At 39.6% G+C, this 26,025-nt stretch overlaps 2 protein-coding genes across 2 annotated transcripts; both read left to right on the plus strand.

The window, feature by feature from the left end:
* Positions 1-341: 341 nt before the first annotated feature.
* LOC129403376 (coiled-coil domain-containing protein 170-like) lies at positions 342-13,421 on the plus strand. Its single transcript, XM_055130489.1, has 5 exons — positions 342-479; positions 2,996-3,145; positions 7,263-7,490; positions 9,443-9,658; positions 13,260-13,421. Exons 1-5 carry the CDS (start codon positions 342-344, stop codon positions 13,419-13,421), a joined length of 894 nt encoding a protein of 297 aa, XP_054986464.1.
* Positions 13,422-15,263: 1,842 nt separating this feature from the next.
* On the plus strand, positions 15,264-15,881 carry LOC101558341 (RNA-binding protein 3-like). The gene has a single exon (XM_055133393.1). The coding sequence runs from the start codon at positions 15,279-15,281 to the stop codon at positions 15,744-15,746; it is 468 nt and encodes a 155-aa protein (XP_054989368.1). The 5' UTR covers positions 15,264-15,278; the 3' UTR covers positions 15,747-15,881.
* Positions 15,882-26,025: the final 10,144 nt, after the last annotated feature.

A 26,025-nucleotide genomic window follows, 5' to 3' on the forward strand; every position in this document is an offset into this window, starting at 1 on the left:
TCCTCTTGATACTTCCATTTGCTTTATTAAAGACGCTCTTATCCCCTTAACTCATTTTATTGTGAGCTTTTTCTTTTGAAGTTTTGTAGTAAGAATATTTTATATTTAATATAAGAAGTAAATATTTTATGTTAAATTCCATGTGGGAATTTTAACATGAGTATTGGAAACTTTAGAATAAAGACGATGCTATCCTGGTCAAGACCGTTGAGAAGGACAACATTTTTCACCCTGAAGTACCAAAGAACAGACAGAAAATTTGGCAACAAGATTTGACGCATAAAAAAACCCCAAAATGTGAGCTAAACAGCTCATATTCACTTGGCTGTGTAACTAAAACTATGGAATCCCATTATCAAAAATTCCTTGGCCAGCTGGCTATTCTACTGAGCAACAGTGAGGGCCCTATACCAGCCACGGAGAAAGCTGTGAAAGAGAGGATTCAGGAAATTGGTGCAAATGAGCAATCTTGGAAGTCTGTACGTATACCTAAAGGAAAACTATTCCTTCAAATTAGTTTAAAATGTGAATTATATTAGACAATCAATAAACTCTGTGGCTCTGTATTTTAACTTTTTTTTTAAATGAGTATAGCAATTGAAGGGGGAAAGAATATTGTTATAGAGAAGTAGTCTTAATGTTTTTCTTTTTAAAAATTTTACTTATTTATTTTGGTTTTGGGCCACACCCTGCAGTGCTCAGGGCTTACTACTGGCTCCCAACCTTAGGGGATCAGTCTTGGTGGACTCAGGGGATTGTGTTGGATACTGGTGATTGAACCCAAGTTGGGCATGTGCAAGGCAGTGCCTCACCTGCTATACTATCTTTCCAGCCCCACTTTTTTTTTATTTTTCAATTTTTTGTTTTGGGGCTACCTTGAACAATATCCTTATTCCTGGTGTTGTGCTCAAGAAACACTCTGGGTAGTGGTAGGGAGACCATAAGTGGTGTGGGGGATTCAACCAGAGTAGCTGTATGTGAAGCCTTAACCCCTGTACTATTCCTCCAGCTCCTCTAGTATCTTGAGTAAGAGCAGAAAGCCCTGGATCTGTCATTGCCTGCTCTATGCTCTTGGACAAGTTATATATCTAGTTTTTTTGTTTGTTTGTGTTTTTTTTTAAATTTGACAGCAATAGTGGTTGGGATAGGGATGTTGGAAAACTTCCTATTTCAAAGAGTGATTGTCAAAATTAATTGGGCTGAGACATGATACAGGGGCTGGAGCAATAGGACAGCGGATAGCTAGATTGCACATTGCTGACAGGGGTTTGGTCCCCAGCTCCCTACATGGTACCCCAGCACCTCCAGGAGTAATTCCTGAGTGCAGAACTAGAAGTAACCCCTGAGCATCGTTGGGTATGACCCAAAAGGTAAAAAATAAAAACAGAGACATGATAAAGGATTAGATAAAGACATGATAAAGGTTTAGTACAGTTCATGGTAAACTCAATGAATATTAACTTAAAACAGTGTTTTGGGGCTAGGGTTGGGGCTCAAATGATAGAGCACATGCCTTACTTGTATAAGACCCTGGGTTTATTCCAGCTTTACTTTGCTCTCCCAGCACCATTGCATGTAGCTCTTTTGGGCTCTCAGTAATCTGTGCGGTGGTCCTCTAGATTCCTGGCACTGCAGGAATGACCCCTCCGAGAAAATAGTGGTATGGGGGAAACAATGTTTCTGTGACAAATACTAGTCAATTGTTAGTGCTAATAAGTGGTGCAGAGCATTTCCACATATATTTGGTCATCTGTATGCCACCTTTTAGCAGATTTCTATTCATCTCTTATCCCCCATTTTCTGATTTTTTTCTTTTTGGGTCACACTGAGCATTACACAGGGGTTACTCCTGGCTCATCCACTCAGGAATTACTCCTGGTGGTGCTTGGGGGACCATATGGGATGCTCGGAACCGAACCCGGGTGTGCTGCATGCAAGGCAAACTCCCTACCCGCTGTGCTATCACTCCAGCCCCAGGGTTTGTTTGTTTTTTCCTTGGAACATTCTACCAGTACTTTATATTATATATATGTATATACATACACACATTTATAATATATTATATATATCACATACAGATAGATATCTTGGATATCAACTCTTTATCAGATGAATGTTGGGAAAATATTCTCTCCCAGTCTGTGGTTTTTTGTTGTTGTTGTTGCTGTTTTTAATCTGGCTATCATTTCCTTTGTGTTGCAGATATTTTCTAGTGTGATGTGATCCCATTTGTTTATCTTTGCTCCCATTTGCTTGGCAAAAGGCATTGAATCCTTGATAATATCTCTAAATTCAATGTCATGAAGTGCTCTATCTCCATTTTCCTCAATATAGTCCATGGATTTGGGTCTAATGTTGAGTTCTTTAACCAATTTTGAGTTGACTTCGGTGTCTCTTTTCATGACTTCAGCCTAAAATTTAAATGATGACAGGCAGTACTATAAAATTCAGTGTGTTAGTAAATCCTGCCACACATTAGTCTATTAATTCCATAGCATTCTAATTTTTAATACTATGCTCTCTAAAAATTCATTATATAATTTTATTTTTCAGAACTAACTCAAATGTATTTTTTTTTATTTTTGGATCACACCCAGTGATGCTCAGGAGTTACTCCTGGCTCTGTGCTCAGGAATTACTTCTGGCAGTGCTGGGGAGACCATATGGGATGCCGGGGATTGAACCCGGGTCGGCCGCGTGCAAGACAAACGTCCTACCTGCTGTAGCATCGCTCTGGCCCTCAAATGTCTTTTTTATATATAAAACTTTTCCATTTATTTCTTTGAAACCAACTGATACACTCTCCTCCAAAAAAATTCTCCCTCATTTAAAAAATAAATAATTTATATATGTCAAATCTTACAAGAGGCCTCCTATTCATCTTCTTAGTAATTTAGTGTCACGACATTGATATAAGTAGAACTTTGCACTGTTTTGAAATGAGATAGAAATCCTGAGGTACCAGGAAGTGTTATCTTCTATTTGTTCCCTGTAGAGAACTGAAGGTCTTCAGCAGGAAATTCAGATGCTTACTAGGCAGCTGGAGCAGTTGCATCATCACCGTAAAGAAACTACTCAGGAATCATTCCAAATGAAAGAACAGTATAAGGGACAAAAAATTCCACAATGTTTGGAAGGAAAAATTGTCACTGATGATGTTTTCCGATTAGACTTGGACAGGAATAATGTGAGAATTCTTAAATACATTTAATAGTGAAAATGGTCATATTTTTGGATGTAAAATTTGTTATATATTATTTTACTATATATCATTATATTGTCTAATGCTTAAATTTGTTAATACATCTTACATTTTCATAATAGTGGAACAAGTAAAATTTTGCTATAAACTTGTTAGACTTTCTGATTTTATTTATTGGTATTGTACACATATTTTAAATTTACTATGAGAAGAAATGTTAATATATTTTTAGTGTACTTTTAAAAAAACTCAAGGTCCAAAATTCAATGTGCTGGGGGGCATATTTTGCACACAAGAGGCCTAGGTTCAATCCCTGGGACTGTGTAGTCTTTTGAACACAGCCAGAAGTGACCCTTGAACACCAGGCAAGGAGTAGCTCTTTTAATACCTCTGCATGTGATCCCAAACTCCTCAAAATTAAAAAAAGGGAGGGCCTAGAGGGAAAAGGAGCTTGAAGGAATAATATATTTTCCTCATCTTTTTACTTCTCCCCCAAATAAACTTTTTTGGTAGAAGGAGGGGCTTTGGGTCACACCATGCTGTGTTAAAAGTTTACTCCTCACTCTGTGCTTAGGTTACTCCTGGTGGGGCTTAGAGAGTATATTTGATATTAGGGATTGAACTGGGGTTGGCTGTATGCAAGACAAGGGCCTTCAACCCCTACTCTGATCCACCAGAGTAAAATGGAATTTTAAATACTGTCACCAAAATATGATAGGTACCAGGAACCCCAATGACATTACTCAATTATGACTATAGAGCTCATTACTCTCTCCATTTTCTGATTCTCTGCATCTTTAATTAAAAAGTCAATCCTTAAAGTAAGAAGGAGAAGGTAGGATAAAGCACCTTTATTTTCAGATTTTGATTCTATTTTTCTATGTTTTCACAGAATTACTTGTCCCATTTATACCTAGGTTATTCTCTATGACTGCAATGGTAATAATCACTCACTTACCACTCTCGTTCAGTGTTCCAATTCATTAATTACTTAATTGGTCCAATATCCTTTGAACATTTGTGGGTTTTTTAGGGGGGGTGGGGGGTTGACTGTACTCCTGACTTTGTGCTCAGGGGACCCAATATAGTGCTAGGAGTCAAACACAGGTTGCCACATGCATAGCAAACACCTTCGCTTCTGTTTTATCTCTCCATCCCTTTAATATTTATAAAAGCTTCCAGCACTTATGGAAATATTATTAATACCATATTACAGAGTCCAAAGATGACTCCAGTCTCTACCTCTACCCTGAATATGTGGGCAATAATGATTTCCGTATAAATTTTTATTACTTCTTCTTGTCTTTTACTGATATTGTTATGATATGTATCAGTTTGTGGGGCTCATACATTTAATAGTGGTGTTCATTGGGGTGTGAACATTGGACTAGGGTGTTCCTTCACTCTGCTACAGCACTTATTTGTTGTTGAAGTCCTTTAGTTGCAGTATTTTCTGGGGTCACACACTTAGTTGCTGTATAGATGGAGATGACTTGTGGTGCCAGAGATTATAGACAACAATGTCTCTAGGCACAAACAGTAGAGTTGCTTGAATCACTTTTGGTGCATGTGTCAGCACATGAATTAAATCTAGGATTTCTTGCTTGCAAGAGAGACATTTTAGACACAACCATTTCTCATCTGTTATTTAACAATTGGTGGGAAGCTCTTCAGAAGTGCTCAGAGCTACTCCTAGAAATGCTCTGTCAGTGTTGCAGGTGGTCTGGTTTGCTCCCAGACTTAGTGACGAGGAACTACCCAGGCCTAGTGATTTTGGAAGCCACAGGGGCCATCTCAATGTTCCTTGAGTGGGGCAGGGGGGGTATACGATGCCAGGGATTGAACTTGGGCCTCAAGCAAGCAAGGCAGGTACTATATCCTTTTCTATCTCCCTTTTTATTTTAAACATATGTTAAGTATTTTGAAGATATATTAGGTTTTAAGAGAGTCTCTTGCCCACACATCTGGCTTTCTTCCCCAGGGCCCCTCGGAGGGGCTTCCCTCCCCGCCCCGAGCAGAGCTCCCGGTGGCCAAAGACCACCGGAACCTAGCTACAGCCATGCTCGAGGTCCCTCTCCACAGGTTCAGACAGGCCTCATGCATGAAGGTACCGGCAGAGGAACCCAGGTGTGTGTAATCCCATCAATGGCCAACATCCAGAGACTTAAAAGCAAGCTCTCAGAATCGATACCCTGTAGCCTACTTCTCCCTCTGGGAGAAACTGGACAGCTTCTGAGAGTTTCCTGCCCACATGGGACAGCCTTGAAAGCTTCCCATGGTGCATTCATATGCTAAATCCAGTAACAAGCTGGATCTCATTCCCCTGACCCTGAAAGAGCCCGGTGGAGAGAGACTTCTAAGATCTCAGGGAAAGGATGAATGAGAGGTTACTGAGCCCGCTCGAGAAATCGAAGATTAACGGGATTTCGTGATTCGTGATTTGTGATTAACTTTTAAGAGTGTATGCAAATAATACGTGCATTCCCACAACTCTGAAATCATATTAAAAATTTTAAAGAAAAAAAAAACCCTTTGACCTCTATCCTCTTTCTGACTGTTCACCTCAGTATCTAATGTGTAACACATCTTCTACATTATTGCCATGATTATGGAAATATACAATTATATATATGTGAGTATATTTTTACAAACTAGAATTATACTTGTTAAAATAGAGTATATCATGTTCTTTTCATAGGACAAAAGACATAGATTTAAGTAATTCATTTAATAGACCTTAGTATTGGCTGTCTACAACTTATTTAATTAATAGTCCTGAATTTATAGACTACCAAATTATTTTCACTTCTTTTTTGGGGAAAAGGACACACCCATCAGTAGTCAGGGGTTACCCCTGGCTCTGTGCTCAGTTATTACTCCTAACTGTGCTCAGGCGACCTTATGAGATGCCATGGATCCACCCAGACCAGCTGCATGCAAAGCAAGCATCCCACCTGCTATACTACCTCTCCAGCCCGTATTTTCACTTTTTATGCCACTCCAAATACTGCTGCAATAAGTACTCATATACAGAGCTTTCCACACTAGTAATTCTGCCCTTCTAGTGGGTTGAATTCTAAGTGCAGAATAGTAGCATCACAGTATATGAGTGTTATAAATTATAATGGCCATTGTCAGAATGCTACCTTCCCAGAGGCTGGAATTCACTTTTCAAATAGCAATATGCTATTATAAAAATGCTTGTGCACCTCCTCATATTCTAGTCAGTATTGGTTACTGTCATACAAATGCCTCTGTTGTTGTCTTCATGAAATCATTGTCTAGGGATTTATGGCAAATCTTTCTCTAAATATTTAATTATTTTCTTACGATGCATTTCTGAAAAGATTAATTATTTTATAGTGCCACTTGGTGTTTTATTTAACTGTGTATGCCCTTAATGTTATAGTAGATCTAACTAAACTTGAAGACACAATTAGTGTGATTTTCATGAAGATGTGCTCAGTATGATTAACACACTGACCACCAGATATCTCCAGTACCACAGCTCTTTATTTCACAGCTCATGTAGGCACATCTCTGCAGGAAGACTCTTATTTAATCCTTTGCAGCAGCACTAATAGGAGTCCAACAACAGCATCCTTCCCGTCTGAAGGATGAGACAGCAAACTTACTGTGTGACCTGAGATTTTAAGATTACATATTCCCACTCCTTCCTATACCCTAGTCATGCTTACTGTAAATAAGGGTTTGTTGAACTGACCAATCAGCTCACGTATGCCCTATGGGTGGGGGAAGGGCGGCGTTTGTTAGACAATCGATTGATAGACTATAAATAAGAGACCATTTAGTGGTCTTTTTATCTAGCCACTTCCTCCTGATTTCCTTTGTATCATTAGTACTGACCCATCACTTAAATTGCCACATTTTATTTTCTGGATTACTTTAATAATCCACAAAATGGTAAATGTTTTATTTCTATTTTTGTTAAGCTGATTGCACTTTAGATCTAGTGCAAAAATAGATATGACTTGCTAGCGTAGAACAGCATCAAGAAGCATTAACTTCCTTATTTCAATGCTGTTTGTTTTTATAAAAGGAAAACGCTAAGACTAAGAATTCCCAGATAGATGAACACAGTAGGATGTTCAAACATCTAGAGAAAGACAGCATGCAACAAAAATTATTGACTATTCAACAGAATTTAGAAATCTCTACCACTCAAAGATTAGAAGAGAAAATTCAGAAACTTCAGAAACACCTCAGTGATTTGAAATTGTCAAATAAAAATATGAAAAGTCAACTGACAAGAGTAAATATTCTTAAAGTAAGTAAAAAAGTGAAGCTTTTGCATATTTACTTGTGTTGATCTACTATTTGAATTGCATGCCTCTCATTGAACTTGAAAAATAATGCTAAAATTATCATATATTTAAATAAATTTCTATCATATAAAGCATATAGGATAATAACCGGATGCCTGCAAATACCCAGGTTATCTTAGACTATTATCACAATCACTAAATCCTTATATATTGTCCTTCTTACTTCTCAAAGGTAACTCGGGTATTTAATATAATTTTTTTTCTTTCTTTTTGGGTCACACCCAGCGATGCTCAGGGTTACTTCTGGCTCATGCAGTCAGGAATAACTCCTGGTGGTGCTCGGTGAACCATATGGAATGCTGAGAATTGAACCTGGATCAGTCAGTCGCGTGCAAGGCAAACGCCCTACCCGCTATACTATTGCTCTGGCCCCTTGGGTATTTAATATATAAGGATTCTAGAACCTTCAATTTTTTTGATAGTTTTTTTTTCCTTACTGGGGTAATAGTTACAACTGTAATCCCTTTTTTTGGGGAATTCCTCTTAGAAACTTCATTATATAAGCTTCAGTTGTAATATTTCAAACTTAGTTTCTGGGGCAGGGGATGTTAGGGCCCCATCTAGCTGTATTCAGGGTTTACATTTGCTTCTATGCTCAGAGGTCATTTCTGGCATTATTTATGGGACCAGATGTGGTGCTGAGGATTGAAGTAGGGTAGGCTGCATGCAAAGCAAGCTCCTTAAACCCTGAACTATCTCTCTGACTCTCTAGCATACAGTTGATGCCCTAAACCAAAGTCGCAGTAAATACTTAGTAAATTTTCTCTTTTCCTTTTTCTTTGTTTTTGAGCCACACCCAGTGGTGCTCAGGGCTTACTCCTGGTTCTGCTCTGAGGAATTACTCCTACAGAGGGGTTTAGGGGACTATATGAGATACCAGATATCAAACTCAGATTGTATATATGCAAGGCAAGTGCCCTACCCACTGTTTTATTGCTCTGATAAATAAATTTTCTTTTTTGTTTGTTTGTTTTTTGAGCCACGTCAGGCAATAGGAGTTATTCCCAAGTATGGTGCTCAGGAATTATGGTGGTATTGGAGAGATCATGGTGTGCCAGGATCCAGATGTGGGCCTGTTATATGCAGTGTGTGTTCCAGCCCTTTGAGTCATCTCCTGGCTCTTCGGATTTGGGGGATCAATTCATCAAAAGTACTTCTCGGGGTTGGAGTGATAGCACAGAGGGTAGGACATTTGCCTTGCATGTGGCTGACCCGGGTTTGATTTCCAGAATCCCATATGGTCCTCTGAGCACTTCCAGGAGAGATTCCTGAGTGCAGAACCAGGAGTAACCCCTGTGCATAGCCAGGTGTGACCCAAAAATTTTAAAAAAAATGTACTTCTCACAGCAGAACTATTTTTTTTTCTATTTTTGTATCTGAATAGCACAGACTGCAAAACTTCTGAAGTTTTGAAACTTCTGAAGAAAACTCTTTATATCCTATCCAAATGCCTCGTTTATGAAATTGCTCTCTGATTGCTGGGAATTGATAAGTATGATTATGGAGAAATGTCCTCTTAATAAGTATTGGGATTTTTTTTTGGCTTTGTTTTTTGTTTTTGTTTTGGCTTACACCCGGCTTTAGACAGCCTCTATTCCTGGCTCTGTATTCAGGAGTAATGCCTGGTGGTGCTTAGGGCATGATGTATGGTGCCAGGGTTTCAGAACTGGGCAAGCCACATGAAAGGCAAGTGCCTTACCTTCTGTTCTATCTTTCTGGCCCCAAGTTTTGGAATTTTCTGTCTTTTCCATGTATCTAACTCTTCTCTTGCTTCCCTCCCAAAAAGGAACGAGAAAAAAAGAAGCATATGTTAACTATGCATTATCCTATCTTATCTGTTAAGAAGAGATCTAATCACTGTGATCTCATTTCCCCTCCAACCTTATTTTCACAGGACAAGACAATTAAAAAGCTCAGGCAATCTTTAATAAAAGCTGAAACGATGAGAGGGAAGACCCTTATGAAAACTGACAACTTGAGAACTGCATCAGACTCTGCCAAGCATGAGGAGAGAATGGTCAAAGAGAAGAACCAGCAGGTGTTAAAAGCTAGCTCTCCTGAGCTCTGCCCAGCTAAGAGCTCACTTGAAGAAGTATCAGGGAAACAAGAGGTTATTATTGTTATTGTTATTATATTAAGCTTTCGCTGTTTGTCTTTTGGGTCACACCTGGCAGTACTCAGGGTCCACTCCCAGGCTAATGCTCAGAGGTTGCTCCTGGCAGTGCTCAGTGAAGCCTGCCATACCAGGACAGAACCCAGGTCTCTTGCATGCAAAACATGGGCTGGAATCCAATCTTTAGATTAAGCTTCTTTACGAATAAGAAAATTGGGGCCGGAGCGATAGCACAGCGGGTAGGTCATTTGCCTTGCACGCGGCCGACCTGGGTTCGATCCCTGGCATCCCATATGGTCCCCCAAGCACCGCCAGGAGTAACTCCTGAGTGCAAAGCCAGGAGTAACCCCTGAGCATCGCTGGGTGTGACCCAAAAAGCAAAAAAAAAAAAAAAAGAATAAGAAAATTAATATATTGATATGTATCTATGATAGTATTTTATGTATATATGAGGCATCATATAATATCAGCATCATATATCGTATCACGATCACGAAATCCCATTAATCACCGATTTCTCGGGTGGGCTCAGTAACCTCTCATTTTGTCCTTTCCCTGAGATCTTAGAAGTCTCTCTCCACTGGGCACTCTCAATGATGTCGCACTGGGGGCTCTTTCAGGGTCAGGGGAATGAGATCCAGTTTGTTACTGGATTTAGCATATGAATACACCATGGGAAGCTTTCAAGGCTGTCCCATGTGGGCAGGAAACTCTCAGAAGCTTGCCAGTTTCTCCCAGAGGGAGAAGTAGGCTACAGGGTATCGCTTCTGGGAGCTTGCTTTTAAGTCTCTGGATGTTGGCCATTGATGGGATTACACACACCTGGGTTCCTCTGCCAGTACCTTCATGCATGAGGCCTGTCTGAACGTGTGGAGAGGGGCCTCGAGCATGGCTGTAGCTAGGTTCCGGTGGTCTTCGGCTGCCCGGAGCTCTGCTCGGGGTGGGGAGGGAAGCTGGAGCCCATCTCCTCCGAGGGGCCCTGGGAAGACAGCCAGGCATTCGGGCAAGAGACTCTCTGCCATATATCGTATCATAATACAATATTCATATATTGTATCTCTCTAATCCATCTCTTCTTTAGGTTGTGTGTCTCTCTTTAATCCATCTCTTCTTCAGAAACCCTGTAGTTGTTCCCTCCTCAATCCTACAGTCAGGGATCACTCTTGGTAGGGTTTGGGGGACCATGCGGCGTGTCGGGGATCTAACCCAGGTCAGCTCCTTACCTACTGGACTATTACCTCAGCCGCTCCAGCCACTCCCTCTTTGTTTCTAAGGAATTTTGTCTTGTTCTTCTTAATGCCTTGGGCATCTCAAGCATCTTATTTTGCCCTTTTCTAATCTGATTTATTACATTTCTGATTTAAAAGATTTCTCCCTCCTCCACCCACTATTCAAATTCTTCTTAAACTGATATTTAATTCCTATCAGGCATTGTGTCAAATGTGCTTTCTTTACTTTGTTACTGTTCTCAGACCCCACCATGGCGCTGGGGTTGAACCCAGTACTTGTCCCCTGTAAGGCATGTACGGTACCCAGCACCCTTGCCCCGCCCCCCTGCCCCAGGGCTATTTTCTTTGTTCTGTTTTGGGAGGCTGCTATACCCAGAGGTGCTCAGAGCTACTCCCTGTCTCATTGCTGGGGATGGGAAAACCATGTGGTGCCAGAAATCGAATGAAACACACATACTCTAGTCCTTTGCCCAAAGCAAATCACTCTCTTTCATTCTATTTCCTTTGCTCGTGGGATTGAACCCAGGGTCTCATCTGAAAGGCATCAGTTTTACAACATTTCATTCCCCCTTTCCCACTCCCTGCCCCAGGCTATTTTGGGAAGGAAGTATTTTAATCAGGATGAACAGTTTGGACATTACTTGATACTTTCTCATTTTTCTCTTAAAATACTTTATTTTTTTTTGCAAAAGCAAAGAAACTTTATTGCTACCCTGAGCCAGCGCTAGCTCAAGCTAGGGTCCAAGTCTCATCCAACACAGTAGAGTCTTTCTTGACAAAGACGCCGATTCCAAATCACAAGCAATTAATATAGGGTTCAGAGTTAAGAAGCATTTTATATACTTGTCTTATTTTTTTGTTTTGTTTTGTTTTTGGGTCACACCTGGCGATGCACAGGGGCTATTCCTGGCTCATGCACTCAGGAATTTCTCCTGGCGATGCTCAGGGGACCATATGGGATGCTGGGAATCGAACCCGGGTCGGCCACATGCAAGGCAAACGCCCTACCCGCTGTGCTATCACTCCAGCCCGATATACTTGTCTATTTTTAGCATCGCCCTATTACAATGTTGATCAGCAATTAGGCAATGGTTGGTAACAATTTCTAAGGAGGGTGCAGTGACCCTTCATGATTGGCCTCTTAAAATACTTTTGTATGAACATTGATCATTTATCTGTTCACGTTTAAGTACCTTTAATGGCCTAGTCTTTTCAATTTCAGGTGTTTCTATTTTGGTGTGATTGGAAGAGAGTTAACCTAGTAGGTTTCTTGACTCACTGCCACTTATCTTTTGTTGGCCCATTGGTATAGTGAGTGCAATTTCTAAAGTTTATGACATTAAGCCTCTTATTTAGGGTATGGGGCTTATGGCATGTTTAATTCTCTAGTTCTCTTATTTATATATGTTCCTTAATTTCTGCTGTTTGCTTTTTTCCATTTCCAGCCCTTTGAGCCATCTTGCTGGACATCTGTTCTTGTTAATCCACAGTGGTGTTTGGAAGGTGGGTGGGAAGAGATATATTTAGAAGATTCATTACCACACAGTGAATTAGTATTCCAAAAAGTAATTACCTTATGGATGAAACCCAAGCAGCCATAAAATTTTATTTATCAAAATCTGAAAATAAAAATTCTTAAACTGGATCCAGAGATAGTACAGAAGCTAAAGTGCTTGAGCCTTGCATGCAGTGAACCCCAGTTCAAATTCCTGGCACCACATATGATCCTCAGAGCATTTTCAGGGATTATACCTTAGCACAAAATCAGGAATTTCCCCTGAGCACTCTCAGTTTTGGCCACAAAACAAAATTTTTTTAAATGAAAATGTAAAAAAAAAAATGGTTTGGGGGACCAGAGATATAGTACAGGGGTTAAAGCACTAGTCTTGCATGTAACCAATTCTGGTCCTATCCCAAACACTGTATGCGTAGTCTTCTGAGCCTTGCCAGGAGTGAGTGATCCTTGAGGACAGAGCTAGAAGTATGCCCTGAGCACTGCCAGGTGTGGCTCAAAAGCAAACAAACAAAAAATTTCTTGAAATAGATAATTTTTCTAGTTTTCTATTTGAAAGTATAATTACCTAAATAAATATTAAATGAGGGGGCTGGAGCTATAGCACAGTGGTTAGGGTGTTTGCCTTGCATGTGGCCAACCCAGGTTCGATTCCCAGCATCCCATATGGTCCCCTGAGCACTTCCAGGAGTGATTCCTGAGTGCAGAGCCAGGAGTAACCCCTGTGCATCGCCAGGTGTGACCCAAAAAGAAAAGAAAATTAAATAAGACTATATTTCTAAAACTAATTTTATTCCTTGCAATAATAGGTGACCAAAACTAATATGTCTTGATTTTGGGGGTTGATTCTTCATAGCTTGTTGACTTTCAAGAAACAATTATGAAGATGTTGGGATTTAATGTGAAAGCAGCACACAAAGAGATTATCAATCATCTACGGCTTGTTATACAAGTTTATGAAGCATCTGAGAAATCAAAGACCAATCCTGATTGTGAGACTGGAAAGGAAAATGAATAGCAATTTCTTCCTCTTCATTGTTGGCAACAAGAACTCAGCAGATAAGAGAATTTCTTAACTTCTTGAAGATGTTTATGTTAGAAATAAAATGTTGAAAGATTTTTGCTTGAATCTGTTCTCTCAACTCTTTTATACTTTACTTTTCTTTGTCATAATCTTGTTACATACATTTATCTATGGCCTTTCTGTATTGTGTTTGTAAATATACAGGATTTGCAGAATTTAAGTTTTGGAGGTGACAAAAATAACATGTACTTCTAACCCCTACATTCTTCAAGATCCAACTATGATATTATCTCTACATATCACTAATTATATTTTAAGCAGAATTCCTAGTTAGAACTTGTATTTTTTTAAAAAAAATTTTATTAGTGAATCACTGTGAGGTACAGTTACAGACTTCCAAACTTTCGTTCTTGCGTTTCAGTCATATAATGATCGAGTTTCCATCCCTCTACCAGTGCCCATTTTCCACCACCAGTGGTCCCAGCATCCCTTTCACCCCCTCACCCCATCCCCTCCACCCTACCTCACCTCTGTGGCTGGGCATTCCCTTTTGCTCTCTCTCTCTTTTTGGGTGTTGTGGTTTGCAATAGAGATATTAAGTTGCCATCATGTTTGGTCTATAGTCTACTTTCAGCCCACATCTCCCATCCTGAGCGGGCCCTTTTAGCACCTTTACTTGGTGGTCCCTTCTCTATCTGAGCTGCTTTCCCCCCCCACCCCCCTGCCCCCAGCATATGAGGCCGGCTTCTAAGCTGGAGTAATACTCCTGGTACTTATCTCTACTATTCTTGGATGTAAGTCTCCCATTCTGTTACTTTACATTCACAAATGAGTGCATCTTTCTATGTCTGTCCCTCTCTTTCTGACTCATTTCACTTAACATGATACTTTCCATGTTGATCCACTTATATGCAAATTCTATGACTTTTCTACCAGCTGCATAATATTCCATTGTGTAGATGTACTAAAGTTTCTTTAACCAGTCATCTGTTCTCGGGCATTTGTTTTTTTCCCCAGATTTTAGCTATTGTAAACAGTGCTGCAATGAACATATAAATGCAGATGTCATTTTTACTATACCTTTTTGTATCTCTGGGATATATTCCCAGAAGTGGTATTGCTGGGTCAAATGGGAACTCAATTTATAATTTTTTGAGAAGCATCTATACTGTTTTCCAAAAGGGCTGAACCAGTTGGCATTTCCAACAGCAGTGAAGGAGAGTCTCTTTCTCCACACATCCTCGCCAACACCAGTTGCTTTTGTTCTTTTGGATGTGGGCCAGTTTTTGTCATGTGAGATGATATCTCATTGTTGTTTTGATCTGGATCTCCCTAATGATTAGTGATGAAGAGCATTTTTTCACGTGCCCTTTTGGCCATTCGGATTTCTTTTTTTGGAAAAGTTTCTGTTCATTTCATCGCCCCTTTTTTTGATGGGGTTGGATGTTTTCTTCTTGTGGAGTTCAACCAGTGCCTTGTAAATCCTTGATATCAACCCCTCATCAGATGGGTTTTGGGTGAATATCCTTTCCCATTCTGTAGATTGTCTTTGTATTCTGGTCTTTGTATTCTAATGCTGCTATGTCTAATGGTCATTGATTTAAAGAAGGCCTTTGATTCTGTTGAGACTGAAGAGGTCATTGAAGCCCTAGTCAAACAGGGTGTTCAAACTCAATACATCAGGATCCTCCACGAGCTGTATTACAGATTCACCACCAGGATCTCACCATTCTACAAGGAAGTAATTAACATGAAGAAAGGGGTGGCTGGCCTCCCCACTCTTTCAACTTCTTGGTGGCTCCAGTCCGTGCAACTTTTTCTCTTCGTTTCCAGGACTCTTAAGTTGCAGGTATGTCTTCGGAAGACGGAAAGCTCTTCGTGGGAGGGCTCAACTTCAACACCGATGAGCAAGCGCTGGAAGACCACTTCAGCAGCTTCGGACCCATCTCTGAGGTGGTCGTGGTCAAGGACCGGGAGACTCAGTGTTCCCGGGGTTTTGGCTTCATCACCTTCACCAATCCAGAGCATGCCTCTAATGCCATGCGTGCCATGAATGGAGAGTCTTTGGATGGCCGCCAGATTCTTGTGGACCACGCAGGCAAGTCTGCCTGGGGAACCCGAGGGGGTGCCTTTGGGGCCCATGGGCGTGGTGGCAGCTACTCCAGAGATGGTGGGGACCAGGGCTATGGGAGTGGCAGGTATGACAGTTGTCCCGGAGGATATGGCTACGGATATGGAAGGTCCCGAGACTATGGAGGCAGCCAGGGTGGTTATGACCGCTACTCAGGAGGAAATTTCAGAGATAATTACGACAACTGAGATGAGGCATGCACACCTAATGTAGATACACAAGTAAAACTTCTGATCCAGGACCATCCTTTCAAATGGCTGTATTCATAAGGATTTTTGGAGCTGCACTGAAACAACTTTTAGTATGTCAACTTATATTTTTGAATTGAGCTCCCAAGGTAGCTTGTTAAACCTTTTTAGTAAGCTCCACATTTTTTTTTATAGTTTATTTTTAATTAGTGAGTCAACGTGAGGGTACAGTTACAGATTTATACATTTTTGTGCTCATGTTTCTCCCTTACAAAGTTTGATAACCCATCCCTTCACCAGTGCCCATTCTCCACCACCAGTAAACCCAACATCCCACCCCCCCTTCCCAGTCCCGTCTCCCCCCACCCCACCCTGCCACTATGGCAGGGAATTCCCTTTTGTTCTCTCTCTCTGGTTAGGTGTTGTGGTTTGCAATAAAGGTGTTGAGTGGCCATTGCGTTCAGTCTCTAGTCTATATTTGGCCCGCATCATCTTTCCCCCACATGACCAACAACCACATTTTACTTGCTGTTCCCTTCTCTGAGTTGCCCAGAATGAGAGACCAGCCTCCAAGCCATGGTGACAACCTCCTGGTACTTATTTCTACTATTCTTGGGTGTTCGTCTTATAGTCTATTATTCTATATTCCACAGATGAGTGCAATCTTTCTATGTCTGTCTCTCTCTTTCTGACTCATTTCACTTAGCATGATACTTTCCATGTAGATCCACTTATATGCAAACGTCATGACCTCATTTTTTCTAACAGCTGCATAGTATTCCATTGTATAGATGTACCAGAGTTTCTTCAACCAGTCATCTGTTCTAGGGCACTCGGGTTTTTTCCAGATTCTGCCTATTGTAAACAGTGCTGCGGTGAACATATAAGTGCATATGTCACTTCGACTATACTTTTTGGTTTTTCTGGGATATATTCCCAGCAGTGGTATTGCTGGGTCAAATGGGAAGCTCCACATTTTTAAGCAATTTCCTCCCATTGAAAATTTACAAATTTGGGGACATTTTTTGACTGGGTGTTTTTCCTTTCACTAGTTTTTTTAGTTTGGACTCAGGATTATTGGTTCTGGCAAAGAAAAAAATGGTGAGATATTTTTTTTTAAAGATAAGGTGCATTTACAGACATTTAAAAAACCCATATAGGATGCTAATACTTGGGAAGCAATTTCTGAATGTAACTACAAGAAATCTGCATTGAGATCATGATAACTTGAGGGTTTTTTTTTTAACTCAAGCTCACACCACTCAAATTATATAGAAGTTTCTTAAAAATACTTGTGAATGTCATTTATTAAAATACTGGAAGAAAAAATATTCTTTTGTGTTTCATGTAGCACTTAGGATTCCTTCAAGGAACTGATTAAAAAGTTGAAACCTGAAAACAAAACAGGGGCCGGAGCGATAGCACAGCGGGTAGGGCGTTTACCTTTCACGCGGCCGACCCGGGTTCGATCCCCGGCATCCCATATGGTCCCCCAAGCACTGTCAGGAGTAATTCCTGAGTGCAAAGCCAGGAGTAACCCCTGAGCATCGCTGGGTGTGACCCAAAAAGCAAAAAACAAACAACAACAACAACAAAAACAAAACAAAAAAAAGGGGGTTGGCAGGGTGATACCATTTCACTGAAACTCTTCAGTGCTACCGTCGAGAATGTCATGTGACAACTGGAATGGGAAGGAATGGGAGCGAAGATAGACAGTATCTTCTACACCACCTTCGCTTCGCTGATGACATCACTCTAATAACACCAAATATTAGCCAAGCAGCACAAATGCTGACCAACTTCAACCATGAGTATGGAAAGGTCAGACTGCAGCTGAATCTCACCAAGACAATGTTCATAAAAAACGAATTAGTCCCTGACATTCCATTTGCTCTCAACAGAACAAACATCTCCGAATGCAGCAGCTATGTGTACCTGTGTTGAGAACTCAACATGAGAAATGACTTGGCGCCAGGACTGCACATGAGGAAGAGCAGCGTGGAATGCCTTATCTTGCTCCCTTATCAAAGATTAGATGATCATATATTTGAGGGTGTGTGTCAGGATATTCAACCCTGTTCCATTGGTCTACAGTTCTACCTTTGTTCCAGTACCATGCTGTTTTAATTATTACCACTTTGTAGTAGAGTTTGAGGTTGGGGAAGGTGATGCCTTTCATCTTCTATTTCCCAAATAATTGCTTTAGCTATTTGTGGGGACTTATTGTTCCATATGAATTTCAGGAGTGTTTGCTCCATTTTTTTAAAGAATGTCATGGGTAACCTTATAGGGATCGCATTGAATTTGTACAATGCCTTGGGGAGTATTGCCATTTTGAAAATGTTAATTCTCCTGGTCCATGAGCAGGGGATATCTTTCCTAGAACTTGTATTCTTAATTGTAGGGTTTGACTCTATAGCAAATAGATTTTTCAGAATGAACAATTTATTTGGTATATCCAAGTAATGTTGATTACATAATGTGAATCTAATTTATTTATTTGATTAACTTAGAATGTGAAAATTGCGTATGAAATGTAGTGGGGAAGGAATGTCATTAAGAATTCTTCTATATGTATAATATATTAAACTGTTTTTAAAAATGTCCTTAATATTTAATAGTCTCAACTTGTGACTCCTTGGTAGTGAGAAATTTTTGATATGCAACTATTGAAACTGTATAATTTGGGGGCTAGAGAGATAGTTCAGTATGTAAGACATATGCCTTGCATTCTGTTGACCTAGGTTCTATACCTGGCACCCCATGTGGTCTCCCAAGCACTGCCAGTAGTGATCCCCTAACACAGAGTCAGGAGTAAGTCCTGAACACTTCTAGTTGTGACCCCCAAATCAAACCAAACAAACGAAAAAACAATCAACAAACAAAAAAAGCATATAATTAATTTCTACTTTATCTTATTTAAAATAGGAGTGTACTCATTTTCCATTGTAGATTTATTCAAGACATCCTTTGTAGGAAGTGGCCAGAATCTCAGCAGGCCTGTGGACACTCAGTACCTGCTATTATCACTTCCAAGGATTTCTTGTAGTGCTTAGTTGTACATAATCATATAGCAAGAGTTTTCATAAATAATTTATTCTCTTATGCCAGGGATTATTATATGTTTCACAACATATAATATAGGAGAAATTTTTAAGTTTCCAATGTTAATCATCATTGATTGCAACATTATATAATCACCCAGTAGAGAATGTCAAAGCAAGGGGGAAAAATGCAGTTTTCTAAGACGTAGGGTAAAGCTGTTCCATTAGCTGGAGTCAATAAGTCTTTTTTTTTTTTTTTTTTTGCTTCTTTGGTTTGTGGCCATACCAACTGTGCTCAGGGATTATTCCTGGCTCTTCACTCAGGGATCACTCTTGGCGGGCTTGGGGGGCCCCTATAGGATGCTAGGGATTGAACCTGGGGCAGCCCTGTGCAAGGCACATGCCTTACCAGCTGTATTTTTGCTCCTGCACCGATATCAGTCAGTTTTGAAATATCAAGAGATCCAGCTTAAATTAGTGTTTTAAAAAGTAACCCAAGTTATTCTTTTAATGCATTTTAATATAATTTTCTTTAAGACACCCTTTAAACCAACAGTGCTTTATGATTATTTTAAAATCAATCTTTAAATCAATATTCTTTTTCTATAATTTTAGCATTCTCCAGTCCGTTAGATGAAACTGCAGGTTGAAACGATTTTGGAGAACTGTGAGCAAAAATCTAATAAAAATGGATTAATTTTTCAGGGACCGTATACTAGGTAATTGACAGAGAATGACCGGGAACATGAAGATAGGAGTAGGTCAGACAGATTGAATTGCTAAGGATTTTGAATGCACTGTAAATGAGATTTTGAAATCAATGTGCCATTTTTTTTTTGTTGCATCTAATAAGGACTTTTAAGGACAGGAACAAAATGGAAAGATGCATTACTGCTGTGTTAAACCTTGCTGAAGCAAATACAAATGATATACATAAAAAGTTCCCTTGAAGCTTTGGAAAGAAAGATAATTCCTATATTTGCATACAATATCATAAAAGATTGAATAACTATAGTAAGTTTGAGTCCAGCTGAAAGTGACTACATAAAACTAAATACAGCGTTAGTTGTTCCCAAATGAAAATGAGCCTCAGATGTATTTCAGTGGGGATTTATGCACAATGGTAATTAATATAATCTGCTACAAGGGTAAAATTACATGAGTGCACTGTAGCACTTTCAAAAGCTTGTAGGTTCAGAAACAAGCATTTGGCAAAATCAAGTGTTCATTCTGGATAAAAATCCTTAACAAATTACAAATAAGAAACCCCATTACTTATCTTTTTCTGGTCCTGAAACAAAACCTCACTGTGTCCATGTGCTTTGAAGTTCCTATTGACGCTGATGGCAGAAAGACATCACTTAGAAAGACAAGACACTGAGCAGCAGACCTCAGGTAACAAAAATAAACTAATTGTTCTCAGAAAAACAAAATGTGATTATTTCTTGCTTAATGAAGCAGAATTTTGCTGAAGTTCTATTTCATTGCTTCTCTTTGTGTTATAATTAATTGGTGTAGAGCTATCCATGTATATTAACACAGTATTTATAATAATTGAACATAGCATCTGAGAAACAACTGCAATATTAAATACTCTGCAGTTTGTGTATAGGTGGGTCCAGTTATAACATGCATGCATCAACCAGACGCATATCAAGTGTTAGAATTTTGGTCATATTAATTTTTTAAATCTTACATATAATCATTTAAACATTAAACACTTCCTTTAAAATTATTTATTTATTTACTTTTGGGCCCCCAATGTCACCTCAATGGTGCTTGGGGACCATACAATGCCAAGGGTTGAAACAGTCCTCATAATTGCAATGCCACCTCTCTGACATAAAAATTTTGACTTTAAATAATCTTGATTTCAAATACTATTATTTGTTAATTATGATGTATTTGCCTACTATTTTTAGAAGAAGTGTTAATATTTTATTTTTTAACTGTAAACACTATGGTTAAACAAAGTTGTTCATAATACAGTTGTTTCAGGCATTCAGAGTTCCAACACCAATCCCATCACAAGTGCAATCTTCCTTCCACCTTTGTCCCCAGTTTCCACCCACCCCCAAGCCTGCCCCTTTGGTAAGCAAAAAAAAAATTTCTTTTATATTGCTTGTTGCAACAAAATGGTAAGTGGAATTATAAACAAAATAGTAAAACAGTTTGTGGAAATTATATCTCACAATGAGATTATTAAAGTCCTTGCCTGAGTATTTACTGAGCTGTGTGTTGCTAGTTTGTGTTTTTGTTTTTGCTATTGAACTTAATTGGCTTCTATGCTACTTTCCCATCTAATTTGCTGTACTCCTTCTGCGCTCTCAGTATTATGGAACTTTGTTATGTGGCCACCAGGAGTTCCAGGATCTGTGTACTCTGGAGTTTCATCTGCTTGGTGTCTCTCTAGAGAGATTAGTTGCGAAGCATTAATGCTGGACCATTTGTATGGTAGTTTTCAGCCTGAAGACTGGTGTACCTATGAGTTTCATTGGCTCAGCTGGCATCTTCTAAGTCGTGAAAGCTAGGAAACTGGGTCATTTGCACAGTGATGGCTCTGAGTTTTAATATTTTTAGGGGGAAAATAGTTCTTATAAAAGCATTTAAAATTTATTTAATCTCTTCTATTTTATCAATTTTAATCATATGATTTTCATTGATTTATTGTTAGTTTATAGTGTGGAATTTCAGGGCTTAGTTCTACACTTTACATTGTGATTGTCACCATGATCACCACCAATAAAACCCCTCTGCTCCTTCCTCCCACCTCACCTTTCACTCTGGTCACTGTCACTGTCACTGTCATCCCGTTGTTCATCGATTTGTTCGGGTGGGCACCAGTAACGTCTCTCAATGTGAGATTTATTGTTACTGTTTTTGGCATATCCAATACACACGGGTAGCTTGCCAGGCTCTGCTGTGCGGGCAAGATACTCTCAGTAGCTTGCCGGGCTCTCCGAGTAACCACCATAATTTTCACTTAGGTTGTGAGTTAGCTTTTCTGCCAGTTCTTTCACTTCAGTTACGCATATTGCAAATATCAGTGAAACAATCTGATAGCTGTCTTTCACTTCCTTACTAATTTCACTTAGTCTAATCACCTCAGGATCCATCCATTTTGTCTGAAAGAATACAGTTTCAACATTTTAATGTCAGAGTGGTATTTCATTGAGTATCTAAACCATGACTTCTTATTTAGCCATTTATAAATGAATATTTAGTTTAATTCCAAGTTTTGCTGCTGTGCATAAACATGTTACTATAAACATAGAGGTTAACTCTATGTTACTATAAACATAGAGGTTCCCTTTTCATGTTACTATAAACATAGAGGTTCATAACTTTTCAGTCAATACACAGGAGACTTATTTTTGGATGATATAGAATTTCCGTTTTTATTTTTAAAATTTAATATTTTTGTGGTGCCACAGATCAAACTCAGGAACTTGTATCAACAAAGTATGTATTGTGCATATTAACTATAATCCCAGATCCCATTTTGATTTTTTTAAGAAATCTCCATGCCATAAGAGGCTGCACCAACTCCCCACTGATGATGTACGGGAGTTCCTTTTCCAAACATCCTCATCAATACTTCTTTCTAATCCTTTATATAAATGTCATTCTTTTTTTCATTTTAATTTTAATTTTTTTTATAATTTATTTATTTTTAATTAGAGAATCACCGTGAGGGTACAGTTACAGATTTATACACTTTTGTGCTTATACTTCCCTCATACAAAGTTCGGGAACCCATCCCTTCACCAGTGCCCATTCTCCACCACCCGTAAACCCGGCGTCCCTCCCACCCTCCCCAATCCCATCTCCCCCCCACCCCACCCCTGCCACTGTGGCAGGGCATTCCCTTCTGTTCTCTCTCTCTAATTAGCTCTTGTGGTTTGCAATAAAGGTGTTGAGTGGCCGCTGTGCTCAGTCTCTAGCCCTCATTCAGCCCGCAACTCCCTTCCCCCACATGGCCTTCGACTACAATGTAGTTGGTGATCGCTTCTCTGAGTTGCCCTTTCCCCGGAACGTGAGGCCAGCCTCGAAGCCATGGGGTTAATTTTAATTTTTTTAATGAATCACCATAGGGTATAGTTACAGACTTACAAACTTCCGTGCTTACACTTCAATCATACAATGATCAAGTACCCATCCCTTCACCAGTGCCCATTCTCCACCACCAATAGTCCCCGTATCCCTCCCACCACTCCTACTCCATCCTCTGTGACAGGGTATTTCCTTTTTTGCTATCTCTCTAAAGGTCATTCTTATGAACATCAAGTCTTACCTAATGGGTTTGGTTTTCATTTCTGTAATAATAAGTGAGAACGAACATTTTTAATGTGTCTAAGGGCCATCTATAGGTGTTTTGTTTGAGAATTTTCCAGTTAAGTTTTTTTGCCCTTTGTGGGGTGAGGGTGGGGTCTGGTTCACATCAGGATGCTCAGGGCTTACTCCTGGCTCTGTGTTCAAGGGTCACTCCTGATAACTGCAGCCATATGGGGAAACTGTATGCAGTGCTAGGGATCAAACTGGGGTTAAAATTGTGCCCATATTCTCACAACACATAAGAATTTGGATTCATTTTATATATTTTCTTCCTATTTGCCCTGTCTAAGGTTCTCAAAGCTATATTGAAAATTAGTGGCAGGAGTGGACATCTTTTGCAGCTGAAGTGACGGTACAGCAAGTAAGGCACATGTGTTGCACATGCTGATCAAGATTTCATCTCCAGCATCCCTTATGGTCCACCAAGCCCACGAGGGGTGATTACTGGGCACAGAGCTAGTACCACTGGGTGTGCCACTGCATGTGCCCCCCCCAACACGCCAAAAAAAAAGAGTGGACATCTGTCTAGTTCTAAATATTTGTATTGTTTGTTTTATTTGACCACCCATGGTAGTGCTTGGGGATTGTTCCTGGCAGTACTGTGCAGAGCTGGGAATCAGACTATAGGTCGAGCACTGAGCTATATCATTGACCCCATTAATGAATATTTAAGTCAGCTTATACTACATTTTTCCATAAGCCTGATTATCAATTTTATTACATCAAATTTATTTATTTATTTATATAAAAACCCAGCTCTTTAATTTATTGATTTTTGTATTATCTTTGGGTATCTAATTTCTTTTTACTTTAAAATTTTGGGGGGGGCATACTCTGTGAAACTCCTGGCTTGGTGCTCTAGAGTCACTCCAATCAGTGCTCATCGAACCATGTAGTGCAGGGATAGAACTTGGACCTCCTGCAAACAAAGTATATGTTCCAGCCCTTTGAGCTATATGCCTCACACCCACTATTTTATTATTTCTCTCTTTCTGCTGAATTTTGGCCATATTTATATCTACTTTTCTAGTATTAATGTAATTCCTCATATGGTCCCTGAATCCTGCCAGGAGTTATCTCTGAGCACAGAACCAGGAATAAACCCTGAACACTGCTGGGTGTGAATGCATCTTCCATCCCCCCAAGAAAAATAAAAGCAGGGAAGCTTCTGGAATATGAAGATGTCTTTTTAAATAGATTGCAGAGAATGGCAGAAACTTTTTTCTTTTATATCTCTTTAAAAAGCGGGGAGGGGATGGTGGGCATTTTTTCATTTAATCCAAAGCAGGTGGGCTGGTAAAACAGGGGTTAGGCATCCGATAAAGGGTTGATAACAAGGATATACAATGCACTGGTTGAACTTCACAAGAAGAAAACTGCCAACCCGATCAAAAAATGGGGTGATGAAATGAACAGAAACTTTCCCAAAGAAGAAATCCGAATGGCTGAGAGACACATGAGAAAATGTTCCACATCACTAATCATCAGGGAGATGCAGATCAAAACAACTATGAGATATCATCTCACACCACAGAGACTGGCCCACATCCCAAAAAACAAAAGCAACCGGTGTTGGCGTGGATGTGGGGAGAAAGGGACTCTCCTACACTGCTGGTGGGAATGCCAACTGGTTCAGCCCTTTTGGAAAACAATATGGACGATTCTCAAAAAGTTAGAAATTGAGCTTCCATTTGACCCAGCAATACCACTCCTGGGAATATATCCCGGAGAGGCAAAAAGGTATAGTAGAGATGACATCTGCATTTCTATGTTCATTGCTGCACTGTTTACAATAGCCACAATCTGGAAAAAACCAGAGTGCCCAAAAACAGATGACTGGCAGAAGAAACTCTGGTATATCTACACAATGGAATACTACGTAGCTGTCAGAAAACATGAAGCCATGAAATTTGCATATAAGTGGATCAACATGGAAAGTATCATGCTGAGTGAAATGAGTCAGAAAGAAAGAGACAGACAGAAAGATTGCACTCATATGTGTAATATAAAGTAGCTGAGAGGTACAAGCTTACAATGTTGCAATTTCTGACAGATATTTCTCTGGACTTAGTTACTAAAATACTAAAATACAGAAATCCAAAACCGTGTGGATGCTAGTGTGGTCTCTCGACCTCGTATCTCTTCATTCTCGGCAATGGAAAACAAATTATCAAATGCTTCCTTTTCAGCAGATCGACCTTAGGGAGGAGAAACTCCAAATCAATAATAGTGAGTTTTTTGTTGAAATATTGAATGTAATCAAAGTAAAGTGAAAGTAAAGTGAAATTTACCAGTTACACATGCGGGGTGGGGTCTGGGGAAGTGGGGGAAAGGTGGGAGTTATACTGTGATTCTTGGTGGTGGAATATGTGCACTGGTGAAGGGATGGGTGTTCGAGCATTGTATAACTGAGACTTAAACCTGAAAGCTTTGTAACTTTCCACATGGTGATTCAATAAAACAATAAATTAATTAAAAAAAACCCAAAAAAACAGGGGTTAGGATGTTGAGATGATTATCTCTGGTGTCCAGTCATTTAGGTTATTCAGGTTATCAGGCACATTTTGGACCTAACATTGTAACATTCCACATCAGCAGTTTCTTTCCTTGGAGCCATATTCCTCATCTCATCCTGTCTGTTTCCCTTTGTCATGATGACTCTACCCTCATCAACAGACAGCAGAATTTTATTTTATTTTATTTTATTTTATTTTATTTTTTTTTTTTTAAATTTTATTGAATCACCATGTGGAGGGTTACATAGTTCTCAGGGTTATGTCGGTTATACAGTTCTCAAACACCCTTCACTTCACCAGTGCCCATCTTCCATCACCAAGACAGCAGAATTTTACTTGTTTACTAATGTTTGCCCCAATGAACTTCCCTCTTAAAGTTTTTGA

This window comes from Sorex araneus, chromosome 3 (genome assembly GCF_027595985.1).
Source record: "Sorex araneus isolate mSorAra2 chromosome 3, mSorAra2.pri, whole genome shotgun sequence".
NCBI classification, from domain to species: Eukaryota; Metazoa; Chordata; class Mammalia; order Eulipotyphla; family Soricidae; genus Sorex; species Sorex araneus.